This window comes from Conger conger, chromosome 19 (genome assembly GCF_963514075.1).
Source record: "Conger conger chromosome 19, fConCon1.1, whole genome shotgun sequence".
Taxonomy (NCBI): Eukaryota; Metazoa; Chordata; class Actinopteri; order Anguilliformes; family Congridae; genus Conger; species Conger conger.
Genome location: NC_083778.1, coordinates 3,243,725 through 3,262,488, shown reverse-complemented (window position 1 = coordinate 3,262,488; position 18,764 = coordinate 3,243,725). Strand labels below are relative to the sequence as shown.

General features: G+C 47.4%; 1 protein-coding gene and 1 long non-coding RNA gene across 2 annotated transcripts; both read left to right on the top strand.

Moving 5' to 3' along the window:
* The first annotated feature begins 9,449 nt into the window (after positions 1 to 9,449).
* LOC133118976 (putative nuclease HARBI1) lies at positions 9,450 to 10,937 on the top strand. Its single transcript, XM_061229329.1, has 2 exons — positions 9,450 to 9,598; positions 10,240 to 10,937. The coding sequence occupies exons 1-2, from the start codon at positions 9,487 to 9,489 to the stop codon at positions 10,554 to 10,556; spliced, it is 429 nt and encodes a 142-aa protein (XP_061085313.1). The 5' UTR covers positions 9,450 to 9,486; the 3' UTR covers positions 10,557 to 10,937.
* Positions 10,938 to 13,121: 2,184 nt separating this feature from the next.
* On the top strand, positions 13,122 to 16,213 carry LOC133118990 (uncharacterized). The gene is made up of 2 exons (XR_009706467.1): positions 13,122 to 13,244; positions 15,316 to 16,213. It is a non-coding gene; the product is annotated as an uncharacterized LOC133118990 (long non-coding RNA).
* The last annotated feature ends 2,551 nt before the right edge of the window (positions 16,214 to 18,764 follow it).

Here is an 18,764-nt window from a genome sequence, read left to right as displayed (position 1 = left end):
GGCCAGTTCCTCACAGCTGTTACTTTAGCTGGGTCCATCTCGGTTTTTCCAGCTGACACAAGAAAACCGAGAAACGAAACTGAGTTTGAGTGAAAAACGCGTTTCTCCGCCTTAACAAAAAGGCGAGCTTCTAAGAGGCGCGTTAGAACCAGTGTCACGTGCCGAATGTGCTCAGAAATATTGGCAGAGAAAATTAAAATATCGTCCAGATAGACGAATACATCTCCGAATACATCTCCCTCAGCACATCGTTGACGAGTGCCTGAAAAACTGCGGGGGCGTTGGTGAGGCCGAATGGCATGACCAGATATTCATAGTGGCCTGTGTGTGTGTTAAAAGCAGTTTTCCACTCATCGCCCTCCCGTATGCGTACGAGATTGTACGCATTACGGAGGTCCAGTTTGGTAAACACTGACGCCGTCTGCAGGCGCTCGAATGCGGAGTTCATCAGCGGCAGGGGGTATCTATTTTTAACAGTCATTGTGTTCAGCCCCCTGTAATCGATACATGGCCTTAAACTCCCGTCCTTTTTCTTTACAAAAAAAGAATCCCGCCCCCGCCGGTGATGTAGACGGTCTGATGAACCCATTAGCCAATGCGTCGTCAATGTAATCCTTCATGGCCCCGCCCTCTGGCGCGGACAGCGAATAGAGCGCACCCCTGGGCGGGACTGTACCCGGATGAAGGTCGATGGCACAGTCATATGACCGGTGGGGAGGTAACGTGGAGTACAGTCATATGACCGGTGGGGAGGTAACGTGGAGCACAGTCATATGACCGGTGGGGAGGTAACGTGGAGCACAGTCATATGACCGGTGGGGAGGTAACGTGGAGCACAGTCATATGACCGGTGGGGAGGTAACGTGGAGCACAGTCATACGGCCGGTGGGGAGGTAACGTGGTCGCCCGTTGCTTGCTGAATACCTCCGCCACCTCGCTATACAGCCCCCACCACCCCTCCTCACCCCCACTGGCCGAGTTCGGGAATAGGCTCTGTGTCCCAGTCTGTGACGTCACTACCCTCTCCCTCGTCAACAGGACGATTCCAGTCACAGACTGAATCCCACTCCAGACTCTCCTCCTGCTCCTCGTCTGGTAACCTAACCCTAGGGCTGGGGAGCCCCCTAGCCTCCTCCTCGTCGAGGTCGGACCCTATGTCAGTCTCTACGGGAGGAGCAGAGGGAGTGTGCGTCTGATCAGAGTGGCCAGCGCATTGCGGACCCCACCGGGACACCGGATTGCTCCGGTTCCCCCAGTGTATTTGGGGCTGATGTTTAGCTAGCCAGACATGGCCCAATACTATCGGTACGCCGGGGACTCCACCAAAAAAAAAAAAAGCGCTCCCGGTGCCCCAGAAACAGGATCCGCATCACAACCCGCTCTGTCAGGTGACGCACAACGCCGGACCCCAACGGGCCTCCATCAGGCGCCGTGATGGATTGAGGCTGTGGCATGGACCGGACCGGCAGTTTGTTGTGTTTAGCCCACTGGCGGTCAATAAAATTATCCACCACCCCAGAGGGGAGCCTGTGCCATCTCCTGCATGAGGAGCTGGGAGTGACTCATTAGGGGAGCCTGTGCCATCTCCCGCATGAGGAGCTGGGAGTGACTCATTAGGGGAGCCTGTGCCATCTCCTGCATGAGGAGCTGGGAGTGACTCATTAGGGGAGCCTGTGCCATCTCCTGCATGAGGAGCTGGGAGTGACTCATTAGAGGAGCCTGTGCCATCTCCTGCATGAGGAGCTGGGAGTGACTCATTAGGGGAGCCTGTGCCATCTCCTGCATGAGGAGCTGGGAGTGACTCATTAGGGGAGCCTGTGCCATCTCCTGCATGAGGAGCTGGGAGTGACTCATTAGGGGAGCCTGTGCCATCTCCTGCATGAGGAGCTGGGAGTGACTCATTAGGGGAGCCTGTGCCATCTCCTGCATGAGGAGCTGGGAGTGACTCATTAGGGGAGCCTGTGCCCGGATCAGCGGATCCGCCCAGGTCAGAGCCGTCCCGGTCAACAACGACAAAATAAAGGCGACACGGGAATCCTCAGTGGAGAAACGTGAGGGTTGTGATTTAAAAACAATGAGACACTGGGAAAGGAACCCCCTACATTTTCCCGACTCTCCCCCATACCGCAGCGGAAGCTGCAGCTTAGGCTCCCGGACTGCAGGTGTAATGGGCTGGTAAGGGGGTAAAACTGGGGGAAAGTGGGCGGTTGGGGGGTGTCAGTGGCTGGTGTCTGTGTCTGTGGTGAACAGAACTCGCTCGCTAATTGAAGCTCTCGGCGAGCCCCAGCAGCACATCCTGCTGCTGACCTAACCTGGCCATGATCTCATCCTGGCGCTGAAACACCAGAGTCTGCTGACCTAACCTGGCCATGATCTCATCCTGGAGCTGAAACACCAGAGTCTGCTGACCTAACCTGGCCATGATCTCATCCTGGCGCTGAAACACCAGAGTCTGCTGACCTAACCTGGCCATGATCTCATCCTGGCGCTGAAACACCAGAGTCTGCTGCTCGGCTGTAGTCGTCTGCTGTGCACTCAACGCCTGTAACCCCTGTTCCTGCCTAACCAGAGCAGTCTGCTGTGCACTCAACGCCTGTAACCCCTGTTCCTGTCTAACCAGAGCAGCCTGCTGGGCACTCAACGCCTGTAACCCCTGTTCCTGCATAACCAGAGCAGTCTGCTGTGCACTCAACGCCTGTAACCCCTGTTCCTGCCTAACCAGAGCAGTCTGCTGGGCACTCAACACCTGTAACCCCTGTTCCTGCCTAACCAGAGCAGCCTGCTGAGCAGCTACAACCGCCTCCAGCGGAGAATCCCCCACCTCCATCACCGCACTAGTCGCTGGTCTCTCCATGTTGGCTTTGGTGTTCTGTAAGGTCGGGGACTGGCGGAGAGGAAGGGTATCCCTTATAAGCGAACACACGAACGTGTTCGCCACGAAGCCCCGGAAGATCGAGGAAACAAAAAATGCCTAGGAGATAACTCCGGCCAAAATAAAAGGAACAGCCCACAAAACGGCCACAGGAAAATAAAATGACCCTTAAAAACCAGGGCGAACGAACCAACAAAAACGAGTGCTGAAAACGAGCACTACAACCCCAGACCGGGAACAAAATAAAATAACAACCTAGTCTAAAACACTAGGCAGGAAAACAAAGATCCTTGAGACGCAGCTCAGGAAAAAACACAAACCAAAATACATGTACCGGGGACAACGTCCCTCACACACGAGCTGAAAATGAAATCAAACAAAACAAAGAACCTTTCGGAAGGCGTCAGCCGTGCACACAGCACCAACAAGCAATCTTTTTGTTTTGTTTTTTAAATGAGACAGAAACCCGAACCTGCAGGATACCTGACTCAATAAGGCTCAGAGTCTTACCGCGTGCCTACTGGTGTCAGAGTACAGTAACACCAAAGCGGAGACCGATTGTCCATGAGTGCTTTATATACCCCTGGCACTAATGAGGGCCAGGTGAAAATAATGAAGGTGGCCACGACCGGTACTACCTCCCAACCCTGACACATTGGCAGTATTTTTCTCTTGTTTAGCAAAACTCATTCATAATACTAAGTTGAAGTATAAGAGTATAAGTAGAAATATAAATGCTGAGATTTACTTATTTTTTGGTTTGTGGAGTGTGAGAGTGGCGAGAGAACTGTATGTATGCACTGAGGAGCCCACATTGGCTGTGTACGTATGCACTGTATGTATGCACTGAGGAGCCCACATTGGCTGTGTACGTATGCACTGTATGTATGCACTGAGGAGCGCACATTGGCTGTGTACGTATGCACTGTATGTATGCACTGAGGAGCGCACATTGGCTGTGTACGTATGCACTGTATGTATGCACTGAGGAGCGCACATTGGCTGTGTACGTATGCACTGTATGTATGCACTGAGGAGCGCACATTGGCTGTGTACGTATGCACTGTCTGTATGCACTGAGAAGCGCACATTGGCTGTGTACGTATGCACTGTCTGTATGCACTGAGGAGCCCACATTGGCTGTGTACGTATGCACTGTATGTATGCACTGAGGAGCCCACATTGGCTGTGTACGTATGCACTGTATGTATGCACTGAGGAGCCCACATTGGCTGTGTACGTATGCACTGTATGTATACACTGAGGAGCGCACATTGGCTGTGTACGTATGCACTGTATGTAAGCACTGAGGAGCCCACATTGGCTGTGTACGTATGCACTGTATGTATGCACTGAGGAGCCCACATTGGCTGTGTACGTATGCACTGTATGTATGCACTGAAGAGCGCATATTGGCTGTGTACGTATGCACTGTATATAAGCACTGAGGACCCCACATTGGCTGTGTACGTATGCACTGTAAGCACTGAGGAGCCCAGATTGGCTATGTACGTATGCACTGTATGTAAGCACTGAGGAGCGCACATTGGCTGTGTACGTATGCACTGTATGTATTCACTGAGGAGCCCACATTGGCTGTGTACGTATGCACTGTATGTATGCACTGAGGAGCGCACATTGGCTGTGTACGTATGCACTGTATGTATGCACTGAGGAGCCCACATTGGCTGTGTATGTATGCACTGTTCTGTTCCATTATCTTCAAGCCCTGACCGTCTGCAGTGTGAATCAGACCCATTCTGTAGCTGTTTCTGAGAGGGGTTCTCTCTCCCCCTCCACACATATGCCATGGCAAAGAGCTCTTTTTATATACAGGTAGTCGTCAACTTACAACCGTAATTGGGTCCGACCGACCGGTCGTAAGTGGAACTGGTCGTAAGTCGGCCTATTTTAGAATTACCTTACATATATTATACTGTGTAATTATATTATAATCATCATTAAGTCATATTTTATCAATATTTTCTTTGTTCATTATTGTTATAACCATTGTATCACCAGTCTTAGTACTGTTATCATCTTTTTATGCCATTTCATATTTCTGTGAAATGGCACCTCCATCCTCATGCTAAATAGATTAAAAAAACTAAACCATGCACCATACGACGAGCTGTAAATAGCCAAAAGTACCACTGTCAGATCTGTGGGTCCTGTTGGAAAACTTGAAACACAAAGTGGATGCATTCCGCCATCTGGTGGCCTTGTGGCGCTATTGCAAGTGACTGAACTCGAGGTTGAGGTTCATGGCAGAAGCTGAAGGTTCTCAAGAATTCACTGAACATATCAAGGAAATAACAGTGCTGTATCGATTTATAGATTAGATACTCTATTGCGTTATAGATTAGTTGCTGTATTGATTTATAGATTAGATAGTCTACTGAGTTATAGATTAGTTGCTGTATCGATTTATAGATTAGTTGCTGTATTGAGTTATAGATTAGTTGCTGTATTGAGTAATTGATTAGTTGCTGTATTGAGTTATAGATTAGTTGATGTTTTGAGTTACAGATTATTTGATGTATTGAGTTACAGATTAGTTGGTGTATTGAGTTACAGATTAGTTGCTGTATTGAGTTATTGATTAGTTGCTGTATTGAGTTATTGATTAGTTGATGTATTGAGTTATTGATTAGTTGCTGTATTGAGTTATAGATTTGTTGATGTATTGAGGTATAGATTAGTTACTGTATTGAGTTACCGATTAGTTGTTGTATTGAGTTACTAATTAGTTGATGTATTGAGTTATAGATTAGTTGATGTATTGAGTTATAGCTTAGTTGATGAATTGAGGTATAGACTAGTTGCTGTAATGAGTTATAGATTGGCTTCATCCCTTTGAGAGAATCAGTAGAGAATCATCAATGCCGTGCCTCTGCTTGTGTGCAGATTGCAGTGGGTCCATCCTGTCTTTGGTATCCTTCAGGATAAATGACAGCACTATTCTCTCCACAAATGTATTGCAGGTGATGTCAGAGTGAGCATGCTGGCTCTTTAACATGATTGGACAGTACTGTTCTTTTGCAGTATGTGGTCACAGTGTAACACCAATCAGAGGAGAGGCACTGATGGACTGTATAACCGCATAGATGTGACGGGATAGAGGGCAGACAGCAGTGCTGTGGTGAAGGTGCGCAATATTAGGGACACAAACTTCACAATAGTGCTTAGCTGGGGCTTTAATAAGGCCAAACTAAAGTTTCCACAAAACACACAACATGAAAACTGAAATAAACCTTGCTCCATTTTGGAGCTCCGTTTCACTTTCAGTTCCCTGCCTAAGCCTGGATCACGAAGCAATTTGCCTGGGCAGGTTTCTTCAAGCAACACACAAAAGCACAGGTAAGTGCCATAGCACACATGAATCATAATTTCATATTTAACAGACATTTAATGTTTTCACAGCGATCTTATTTCTTCATTCAGCTTGACAGTGGCTTTCACAGTCCTTAAATCCAGTCCAGCTTCACAAAGTTCCAGGCCATGTCTTTGGTCATGCAGGGTCAGTTCAACAACCCGTTCCTCCACCACAACAGGTCAAGTTCAAATCTGGCCATAAAAGCCCCACCCCAGCATGTCCCCCACAGCTACTTCACATCTGGGTGTGAAGTGGCAGGCTTTAGACAGGGAGCCTGATGGGTATTAGCCCCAGGTGTGCATCTTTACAGGTCAATTCCTCATTTGAAATCTTTCATGGCTCCATTTGTTGGAGCCATTTTGCCACCACATATCTCCCTCTAACACCTGCCATACAGGTATCCATAAGGCATGCTAACATGCCATACAGTAACAACTTACCAGCATCCATAAGACATGCTAACATGCCAAAGAGCAGCCAAATGATCTACACACTGATAGCAATGTCCATGAGGTAGACAGGAAAACATTGTTCCATTGTAACAGACTTTAAAGGCCCACTATATAATATAATGCTAATGGCTTACATTGAGCAAAAAGTCAAAGCGATGGTATAATCATAGAGAATTATTCCCCTAAAAAAATAAAGATAAAGATCCTTGTAAAAATCACTTGAAAAGGAAAAATAAATATTTAAAATAAGTAGCGTCACTAGTTCTGTGTTCATCTTCGTCTCCCGTATTTCATTCTTATTCTGGTTGCCTATTACCAAGATGCCAGTGCAAGACGTTAAATACTATGAGTACCATGATCCACAGAGGTACTTAGTTGCCATCAATAAAAAACAACTGAATGTGTCGTGGAAATTACATAGTGGGCCTTTATCGTCAAGTCAAATTTATTATCCCAACACTCCAATACAAAATGAAAGCAAAAGCATTAAAATACAGAACACAAAGAGGACACACATTCAGCTCCAGCACATAACACAAACTAATATAATACACCATACCTGGGAAATAAGAAAGCATTACTGGGCTATGACTAATGTTGCTCTGTGTGAGAGCTCATTACACTGACGGACCCCGGAGAGACCGCAGAGCGTTTAGTCCTTCTCCTGTGCTGCAGGAGCCCCCGCTGTCCCTATGGCTGTGCCTGCTCAGCTGGCTCCAGTCATCAGCAATCTGTGTGACCTTATTTTCCATGAGTTTAACATCTAGCTCCTCAACAGAGATCTGCTCTACGCCAACAACCCGGCTAGCCAGTCGCACGACTCGCTCCGGTTTGGTCTGGTCTTGTGCTCTCATGTCTCAAAACAAACATGTGAGATGCTTTGGAGAACTGATTCATAAAATGCTTCCATTATAGTTTTCTCTATGTTAAGTCTCAGTGTCCTTAAAAAGTGACAAACGCTGTTGACATTAGCTGTATTTTGACTGTGCAGATGACACCATAGGGTTGAGCTGACCCTGACCTGTTGGGATCTCCTTAAAAGCAAATCAACACTCCACAGAATATGGTTGTTGTTCACTTGCAGCTCAGTCAGTTTCTTGGCCAATACAGTGCATCCGGAAAGTTTTCACAGCGCTTCACTTTTCCCACATTTTGTTATGTTACAGCCTTATTCCAAAATGGAATAAATTCATTTTTTTCCTCAAAATTCTACATACAACACTCCATAATGACAACATGAAAGAAGTCTTTTTTATTAAATTTATTAAAAATAAAAAACTAAGAAATCACATGTACATAAGTATTCACAGCCTTTGCTCAGTACTTTGTTGATACACCTTTGGCAGCAATTACAGCCTCAAGTCTTTTTGAATATGATGCCACAAGCTTGGCACACCTATCTTTGGGCAGTTTCGCCCATTCCTCTTTGCAGCACCTCTCAAGCTCCATCAGGTTGGATGGGGAGTGTCGGTACACAGCCATTTTCAGATCTCTCCAGAGATGTTCAATCGGATTCAAGTCTGGGCTCTGGCTGGGCCACTCAAGGACATTCACAGAGTTGTCCTGAAGCCACTTCTTTGATATCTTGGCTGTGTGCTTAGGGTCGTATGTCCTGCTGAAAGATGAACCGTCGCCCCAGTCTGAGGTCAAGAGCTCTCTGGAGCAGGTTTTCATCCAGGATGTCTCTGTACATTGCTGCATTCATCTTTCCCTCAATCCTGAATAGTCTCCCAGTTCCTGCCGCTGAAAAACATCCCCACAGCATGATGCTGCCACCACCATGCTTCACTGTAGGGATGGTATTGGCCAGGTGATGAGCGGTGCCTGGTTTCCTCCAAACATGACGCCTGGCATTCACGCCAAAGAGTTCAATCTCTGTGTCATCAGAGCAGAGAATTTTGTTTCTCATGGTCTGAGAGTCCTTCAGGTGCCTTTTGGCAAACTCCAGGTGGGCTGCCATGTGCCTTTTACTAAGGAGTGGCTTCCGTCTGGCCACTCTACCGTACAGGCCTGATTGGTGGATTGCTGCAGAGATGGTTGTTGTGATGCCGCGGCTCATTGGCGCGTCCTCACCCGTCCTTATTGTGGCCGCACTGAACTTTTATATGCGTTTTTATAAATTATGGACTTGCGTTCATAAAGTGCATATGTTCCCTCCACTAGTATGAGTGTAATTTGCACTGTGAGATGTGTTGAGTGTTGAGTTTGCATGAGTATAAACGGATGGGTGCATACATGCATTTAGAACTCGCCAAACATCTCACACGCATTAGTTTCATTCATGAAGTTATTCATGCGTTTCTGCAAATAATCGTATCTCCCCTTACGTACAACATCAAAGCAGTCACAAGCAACCGATTTCTGTTCAGGAGGTTGGCTGTAACCCTGCGCATCCTGGCCTCTGGTAGCTCGCAGCAATGTGTGGCTTCCAGCTACCGAATGGGGTCAACAACTGTGTCTAAAATATAGTGGTAGAGGTAACCCGTGCGCTATGGCGCGCCCTACAAGAGGAGTTTCTCGCCGTCCCATCTGGTGCTGCCGAGTGGAAGGAGATTTCCAAAAAGTTTTGGAGGCTGTGGAACTTTCCCAACTGTGTCGGTGCCATCGACAGGAAGCACGTTACCATAAAGGCGCCACCATCTGCGGGGAGCGACTATTTTAATTACAAGGGGACTCATTCAATTGTCCTGATGGCCGCATGTGATGCACAGTACCGGTTCACGATGGTGGATGTAGGTGCGTACTTCCAGGAGAGCGCTTTTGGAAAGAGCATCCTCCAGGGGAAGATGGGGCTACCGGCCGCTACTGACTTGCCTGGGACGAAAACCCCGACTCCGTCCGTGTTTGTTGGGGATGCAGCCTTTCCCCTGCACGTCAACCTGCTGCGTCCTTACACAGGTAACGTAATAACAATGCAATTGTAGAGATGTGTTTCATAATGTTTCTATTTGTGGAGATAGAAATGCATGTTTTCTGTGTACTGCGACTGCGCATGTGCGCTGACTCCGCTGAGTCAATAAATGAGCCGGACACCTTGAACTGCGGGGGGCTTTGGAAAAGTAGAGCTGCGTGAGTGGTCGGGACAGCGCCGGTCTCGGTGGAATCAGACGCGGGGTCTGAGAGAGACTTCACTTGGAGCCTGACAGCGATCAAGAGGACGCGTTTTAGTTGCGACAGTGTCGAGGTTGAGTTGCGTTGACGGAGTCGGCAGGAGGAGGCGGGAGACGGTTCGGGTTGGGTTGGGTTGGGACAGTGAAGTAGCCAGCGTGCGTACAGCACCAGGTTAGCTAGGTGAACTGACACGTGTTTCTAGCTTTCTAGCCTTGTAGCTAGCTAGCTATGCGCCTTCGGCGGTGGACATCCCGAGAGGACTACGCGGACATCGGTTGCGGCTTTCAGTAGGCCTATAGGCTTACTGGCTATGACACATCATTTCAATGCAGTTTTTTTTTCTTTTTCTTTATCACAATCAGAGGTACCGCAAAGTTCTAAATTTGCCCAAGTTATCTCATGCAGTTTGTCTTTGCTGTATTTCACAGGCCCCACCTTCAGTGAAGAGAAGAAGGTCTACTACTGGCATTCTCGTGCCAGGAGAGTCATCGAGAACACCTTTGGCATTATGGCTGCACGGTGGAGGATTCTGGGGCGTCCTCTGGAATTCCACCCCAGTAAGGCAGTAGATGTGGTGAAGGCATGTGTTTGTCTGCACAACTACCTGGCACACACAGATGCAGCCAATTCTATGGTTGCCACATGGAGAGTGGAGGCGGATTGTCGCAGGGGACAACACCATGACAGGGCTGGTGCGACAGGCCAACGCCAGGGCCACAAGAGCAGCATTAGCCGTCAGGAGTGACATGACACAGTTTTTCATGTCACCACAGGGGGAGCTCCCCTGGCAGTTGAATGTGGTCCGAAGAGGTCAACTTAATTAGACAATACATGTGCTGATTGATGTACGATTGTATGTGTCAAAATCAACTAACAAAAAGGAATAACTTAAATCAATTGTAATCTGTGCATATTGTAATCTGAGAATCACTTCTTATTGAAATTGCTGTCTATAATATTGTTTAAAATACACTTCTTGTGAAAACAATCAGCAATTTTTGAGTTTAGGATTTAATGATCCACCGCAAAATAAGCAGAGAGAAATAGATATAATAAACATATTTATTGACTTGTGATTACATGAATAAAATAAAAAGATTCCAAATTACTGCTATTATTCTAAAAACTGGTACATAGTCTAAATTTCATTTACATGCATGTGGGAAACTGGTTCAGACCTCTCCAACAGTTCTTGTTGAATGCCGAACAGAAGCTTATGGATTTCTAATTTAGCGAATGCTTTCTCCTTTGCAGGGACATTCTGAAGCCTATCGCACATGGTTTGTGCGAAGCGGAGGTCTTCATTCCCGCATTGTTGAAGTCTCTCCTCTCTAATTTTTTTTAGCTCATCTAACCTTTCCATTAAACTGTCCACATTCTGTCTCTTGGTACGGGCTGAGGAGACTAGAGTATGAGCAGGAGGTGTAGAAACAGGACCAGGAGGTGTCGGAGGTGTAGCAACAGGACCAGGAGAAAGAGCAGGAGCAGGAGTAAAGAGGTCCTCCATAGATACTGTTAGCAAGTCCTCAGTGAATATTGTTGGCAAGTTCTCTGACTAAGGGACAAAAGAAAAAAAAGTGTCAATAACTCTCACTCTCAAGTTTTCTATTATTGAGTGAAATGTTATTCTATTATAACATACTGTAAATAACATGTCATATCTCTTTAAAACAGACCCTAATCATGATTATGACAACAATCACAGATTGTTCACTTTTCCAGTTCCAGACTATGGAACTCGTTGCCACTATCTCTGCGCATTTTAAACTCGGTTGAGGCTTTTAAAAAGCAGCTAAAAACCCTGTTGTTTAGGCAGGCTTTTAGTTAGGTCAGGGTTTTATGTTCAGTTGTTTTTATGTTTTTATGCCTGTGCATGTAATTGTGTGTTTCTTTATTTTTCCTTCCTTTCATTCCTCCCTAAAAGCTTACCCTGTCACTAGCTGATTCTGACATGAAAGTTTGTGTCTGTCTCCCTTGTCTTGATGAAGGGACATAGCCATGAGAGACTAAATTAGATTGAGGGTCCTTGCCACTGCCACCGGCATCTCCACTCCTACCCTTCATACGTTTTTTTGCCTTGACCATCCTGACAAGCACGCACACACACACACACACACACACACACACACACGCGCAATTGTGTAAAGAGGCTAACCTGACAGACAAAGGTACAGCTTCAGGGAGCGACTCAGAAAAAGGTACGTCTGCAGTTTCAGGTGTCACCGGATCTGGTGCACATTTATGTCCAGAGAGAACTGCTTTGTGTTGCACCTTGCTACCTGACATTGCTTTAGGTGCTGAGCAAACTACAATATGTGTAAAATTTCAAATCCTCCTCAGTTAGTATTGATAGCTAACGTTAAATTATTATAGTAATAATAATATAATATAATAATATTAATGATTATAATTAACTAATAATAATAACTAATTAATTAATATTAATATAATACACTTTATTATAGTGTTAACGAACGTTAACGTTATTTAGATTTTAGCCTACCTGTTGCGAAGGCTTCTTCAGGTATCCTTCACTCGTTTCACGTTTGCATTGCCTTCGGGAGTGCGGGCAAAGTCTCTCTTCAAAACCATTCATATTACTGACTCGGTTGACTCGGCTCCGATCAAAACACGGAACTTCTCGTCTCCTAGCAACGCAGAACGCTCGTCCAGGCCAGTCAACCAATCAAAGCTATAAGACATGAATGACGCGGTGTGAGCCGCTAGAAATTTCAGGTGGTGTGAGCCAAGACTTTCTGGCTCACAGACGTCATTTGAGACGTTCCAAATGACGTCTGTGAACCACGGCTCATGCCTGTGAGGTATAAATTGGGCTTAAGATTTTCAAGCTTGCCTTGCCCTCTTGTTTTGTTTGCCCATCTGCTTTCCTGGTTTTTGATTATCTGCTTTGTTTTAGTGACTTTGATTTTTGCCTTCACCCTTTTGTACTTTCACACTTTTTATTAGATTTTTGACCTTTTTGCCTGTTTACTCGACTATTCTTTTGCTTTCTGTTTTTGCCATTGTCTTAGATCTCTTGGCTTTCGAACTCGGAATAAATAACAACGTTTTTGGATTATCCCCTGGTCTGCGCCTGGGTCCTCACTGCCATACATAACAGTCCTGTGGGTTTGACGTAGGCGATTGTGGGAAAGGTGAGAATTGCTGCAGGATCCTAATTGTTCCCTTGGGGCAGAATCACAGGCTAGCTGTAATTTTATTTTATTTTTTTAATTTTTTTTTTGGGTTTAATTTTTGGGTCCTTGAAAATCCTAGTGAATGTTTTTCTCTGGAAAGTACTGTAATTGGGGAGCATTTCGGGCAGCTCTACCAGGTGACCCTTCGGAGGAACGTGACCCACTACATCCCCCCCTGGGTGAGACCAGGCCCTACTTCAGCTTCGAGGGGCTGGCCCAGCGTGTCGGAGGCCCAGGTCAGCGACAACCCTGCCGTGTGCCACACCTCCGTGGCCAACAAGTGGAAGACAAGTCCACCTTCTGCTGCTCGCCGGCACGACGCCACGCAGATCCGCTACAACCTCACCTTCCAGGGCGAGGACTACCATGTGTTACACACCTCTCACCTCTCACAGTGTGTTACACACCTCTCACCTCTCACAGTGTGTTACACGCCTCTCACACAGTGTTACACACCTCTCACCTCTCACAGTGTGTTACACACCTCTCACCTCTCACAGTGTGTTACACGCCTCTCACCTCTCAGTGTGTTACACGCCTCTCACACGGGGTGTTTCACACCTCTCACCTCTCACAGTGTGTTACACGCCTCTCACACAGTGTGTTACATGCCTCTCACACAGTGTTACACGCCTCTCACACAGTGTGTTACACGCCTCTCACACAGTGTGTTACACACCTCTCACACAGTGTGTTACACACCTCTCACCTCTCACAGTGTGCTACACACCTCTCACCTCTCACAGTGTATTACACGCCTCTCACACAGTGTGTTACACGGCTCTCACACAGTGTGTTACACGCCTCTCACCTCTCACAGTGTGTTACACACCTCTCACCTCTCACAGTGTGTTACACACCTCTCACCTCTCACACAGTGTGTTACACGCCTCTCACACAGTGTTACATGCCTCTCACACAGTGTTACACACCTCTCACACAGTGTTACACGCCTCTCACACAGTGTTACACACCCCTCACACAGTGTTACACACCTCTCACAGTGTGTTACACGCCTCTCACACAGTGTTACACGCCTCTCACACAGTGTTACACACCACTCACACAGTGTTACACACCTCTCACAGTGTTACACGCCTCACACAGTGTGTTACACACCTCTCACAGTGTCACACACCACTCACACAGTATTACACGCCTCTCAAACAGTGTGTTACACGCCTCTCACACAGTGTGTTACATGCCTCTCACACAGTGTGTTACACACCTCTCCCACAGTGTGTTACACGCCTCTCACACAGTGTGTTACATGCCTCTCACACAGTGTGTTATACGCCTCTCACACAGTGTGTTACACACCTCTCACAGCGTTACACGCCTCTCACACAGTGTTATACGCCTCTCACACAGTGTGTTACACACCTCTCACACAGTGTTACACACCTCTCTCAGTGTGTTACACACCTCTCACAGTGTGTTACACGCCTCTCACATAGTGTGTTACACGCCTCTCACACAGTATTACACGCCTCTCACACAGTGTGTTACACGCCTCTCACACAATGTGTTACATGCCTCTCACACAGTGTGTTACACACCTCTCCCACAGTGTGTTACACGCCTCTCACACAGTGTGTTACATGCCTCTCACACAGTGTGTTATACGCCTCTCACACAGTGTGTTACACACCTCTCACAGCGTTACACGCCTCTCACACAGTGTTACACACCTCTCACACAGTGTGTTACACACCTTTCACAGTGTTATACACCTCTCACACAGTGTTACACGCCTCTCACACAGTGTGTTACACGCCTCTCACACAGTGTGTTACATGCCTCTCACACAGTGTGTTACACACCTCTCACACAGTGTGTTACACCCCTCTCATCCACTGGAATTTAGGTTTCATCACCCATCATCCAATACTCACACCCAACACAAAATTCAGCAAATGCACATCCCATTTCCCAAGGGTGTATTTTTTTTTTTTTTTTTTTTTAGAAGAAATGTTTATTGTAACAACTGATTACATGCCGAAAGTATCATTTACAGCAGTTCCACTGGGTCATGTGGCAGCCAAGAGGTCACATGACCACCCCTCCCTTGGGAACCAACACAAAAACCTGTCGGAATGTAGCCTACAATTTCAGATGTCAGTGTTGACACATTTCTTCGCCTTCAATTAATGCCCAAATGCCATTGCTTCCGCACATGACTGAATTAATTGGCATATTATTCCGTGAATTATATTCTTGTTTTCATAAAGCTCCCTCAGCTTTCAGCCCCTGAAGAGTATCATCTCCGACGTGTGGCACTAACAAATTGGGAATTGTGTCCCTCAGGAACTTTCTCCTATAATGCGGCCTGTGAGTGCATTCTGGGTAATGACAGGAGGCGGGGGAGCACTGGGACTTCAGACACATCCTCCTTATTATGCAATCATCTACCAAGTCGTGGAGGCCACCCCCATCACCAGCCTCTCAACCTCATGCAAATGCATTCGCTGTTTTCAGTGACATTACATTACAGAACTACTACAACATGGCAGGTGAGTGTATAGCTATTTTGTAAGGAAGAAAAACTGAAATGTAAATAAAAAGTGTCCTTTTTCGCCTGGTATTTTAGGGTAGAGAAAATGCAACATTTTCTTACGTAAGATATCAAACTATCAACAGTTGATCCAGTACTAGCTAATTTTGTCAGACTGTGAATTACTTTTCTTTCGTAACGGAACTGATCTGTTTGTTAAAAGCCGAAATCTAATTGTTTAAAACAAACGACAGAAGTGGCTGCCATGTTTGTTGGACAGTGCAAAACTGCAGACTTGGTCCATCACACTGACATAAATGTAATACATATTAACATTGTTGCTTTTCATATTTATATTCCAGTGACAAAGCACCGTTATTATCTTTTCTATATGAGCCTACCCACAAAACAAAGAGCAATAAATTACACAATGGTGTTTGGTTTGATAGATACAATAATGTATATACACACACACAAATAACAGTTTACTTTTCAAAGACAGATTATTAATATACATGTGTTGAGCACAACACACTCATGAATATACTGCAGAATGTTCTGAAACTCAGAAAAGCTACAACATATCCAAAATAACTTAAAAAAAAGAATGTTAAAAATGATTGAGTGACACATGTAAAAATGTTGAAAGTTGTAACTGTAACAAGGATGCAGTATGAAAGGAAATGTACAATAAAATACAAGTTAAACTCTTCCAGGATTTTTTTTTTTTTTTTAGATAGACCTCTGTTGATGTAAAAAATAAAACATTCCTTTGCGAAACAAGTTGAAATAGGTATCCAAATATGAGCTTATTCCCGTCCTTAACACAGATTTGCTACTCATCACATTGACCGGTGTCTCGAGGGTTAAACTTTGTCAGAGAACGTAGCATTGCCAGCTTTGAAAATGAAACGGTGTACTCTGTACTTGAAGACAGTAATATCATCTTACGGTAAATACTAGTGACGATGTTACTGATCAGCATCCGGATGTGTTGCTCTATCAGGTTTAAAGTCTTGATCCATGCTGAGTAGGGCCTGCTTGGACACAAACACAAGTTTTAGACTCAGGGCCCGCCTTCCTGGGAAGGTGGAAGACGAGCACGTAGGATTTTGTTCAAAACTGTACGGATGAACACTTTGATAAAAACTGAACTCGATTCCGACCCCAGTATCGCCCCTCCGTCCCGCAAGGACGGTCCACCTCGTGGAGTTTCGCTGCAGTAACCGGCATCAGTTTGGGGGTGGGTAACCTGCCTACCTTCAGTTAAACAACCAAACAATGAACAAAACTTAAACTACAGGTCCAAAGCGATGTCTGCTAGTCTATTTACAAGGGCCTGGTTCAGGTGGTGCCATCCATCGTATATGAGGGAGATTAGTCAGGGGTCGGGCTGGGGGTGGTAGTGGGGCGGGGGCGGTGGGGTTGGGGGTTCAAGTGTGATGGCGTCTTTTTCCGCCATGCCATTGTAAGCATCCTGGCTAACGCACGCCGCTAAAGAGCGGGGAATCGCGTTCGCATTCCAGTCGAGTTCTGGCTTCTCTGTCCTCTCTGGAGGAGTCTCTCTCTCTCTCTCCGGTCACACGCTCCTCGGCGCCCTCTCCAGCTCGTGGGTCCTCCTGTTCCTGCCCTTCTTGCTCTCCTGCAGGTGCCTCCACTTCTGCGCCTGCGCCTGGGCTGTCTGGACCCTCTGCCTTCGCTGCTTGCGCTCCCTCTTCCACACCTGCTGGCAGAACTCGTCCATGCCGTTCAGGTCGGGGTGGTTGATGAGGGACATGAAGTCCCTGTACCAGACCTTCGGCCCGGTCCCGGCAGGGTGGGGCCGGGGATGGGGCTCCCCCCGGGCCCGGCCCCCCTCCCCGGCCTCCTCGGCCCGGTGCAGCAGCTCGCCCAGGTGCTCGGAGTCCATGACCTCCAGCGCGACCGTGAGGAGCGTCTGGATGAAGCCGTGCTCCACCGTCTGACAGGAGTACCGGCCGGAGTCCTTCTTCTGGAGGATGCGGATCAGCAGGCCCTGCTCCGTACGCACGAACCAGTCCCCGGCCTTTATCTGCGGAGGGGAACGGGCAAAGGTCAAGACAGGCCAAGGCCCAGATGTTGCCCAAGGTACTTTCCTCCCCTCAGTGAAGCCTGGAAGGCAGCAGCCTGTAGAGCTAGAAAACGTCATAGCGACGGGTTTAGCAAACTAGCTAGCTCAGTAGCATAGCTACAGATAAAAAACAAATGAAAGAAAAGCTGCCTGTGAAGTAGTATGTGCACATCATCTGTGGTTGGCTGAGCTGAACCTGCTGCCCTCCAGCATCACTGAGCTGAACCTGCTGCCCTCCAGCGTCACTGAGCTGAACCTGCTGCCCTCCAGCGTCACTGAGCTGAACCTGCTGCCCTCCAGCGTCACTGAGCTGAACCTGCTGCCCTCCAGCGTCACTGAGCTGAACCTGCTGCCCTCCAGCGTCACTGAGCTGAACCTGCTGCCCTCCAGCGTCACTGAGCTGAACCTGCTGCCCTCCAGCGTCACTGAGCTGAACCTGCTGCCCTCCAGCGTCACTGAGCTGAACCTGCTGCCCTCCAGCGTCACTGAGCTGAACCTGCTGCCCTCCAGCGTCACTGAGCTGAACCTGCTGCCCTCCAGCGTCACTGAGCCGAACCTGCTGCCCTCCAGCGTCACTGAGCTGAACCTGCTGCCCTCCAGCATCACTGAGCCGAACGTGCTGCCCTCCAGCGTCACTGAGCTGAACCTGCTGCCCTCCAGGTGTCACTGAGCTGAACCTGCTGCCCTCCAGCATCACTGAGCCGAACGTGCTGCCCTCCAGCGTCACTGAGCTGAACCTGCTGCCCTCCAGCGTCACTGAGCTGAACCTGCTGCCCTCCAGCGTCACTGAGCTGAACCTGCTGCCCTCCAGCGTCACTGAGCTGAACCTGCTGCCCTCCAGCGTCACTGAGCTGAACCTGCTGCCCTCCAGCGTCACTGAGCTGAACCTGCTGCCCTCCAGCGTCACTGAGAGAAGGAGGGCACCATGGGCGCCTCCATTGGGCTAATATACTGCAACTGATGTGAGGCCTACTATTGCAGTTCAGATTGTACTCAAATAAAGTTTTGTTTCATGTATTGTGAGGTGTAAAGGCCCATCCACACGGAGACCTATAACTATAATGATGTGAGCATCCACACTGATGAACGATAACGTTCTGTAACTAGCCCGTCTGGCGTTTTCGCATGTAACGCCCTGTACATTTGGACGGATAATTGGCTGTCAGTGTTTTA

What these genes read in the sequence shown, in the direction of transcription:
- LOC133118976 (XM_061229329.1), top strand. Translation starts at nt 9,487, where the DNA reads ATGGGGCTACCGGCCGCTACTGACTTGCCTGGGACGAAAACCCCGACT. An exon ending in CCTGCTGCGTCCTTACACAG is followed by an intron (nt 9,599 to 10,239) that starts GTAACGTAATAA and finishes TGTATTTCACAG; the next exon opens with GCCCCACCTTCAGTGAAGAG.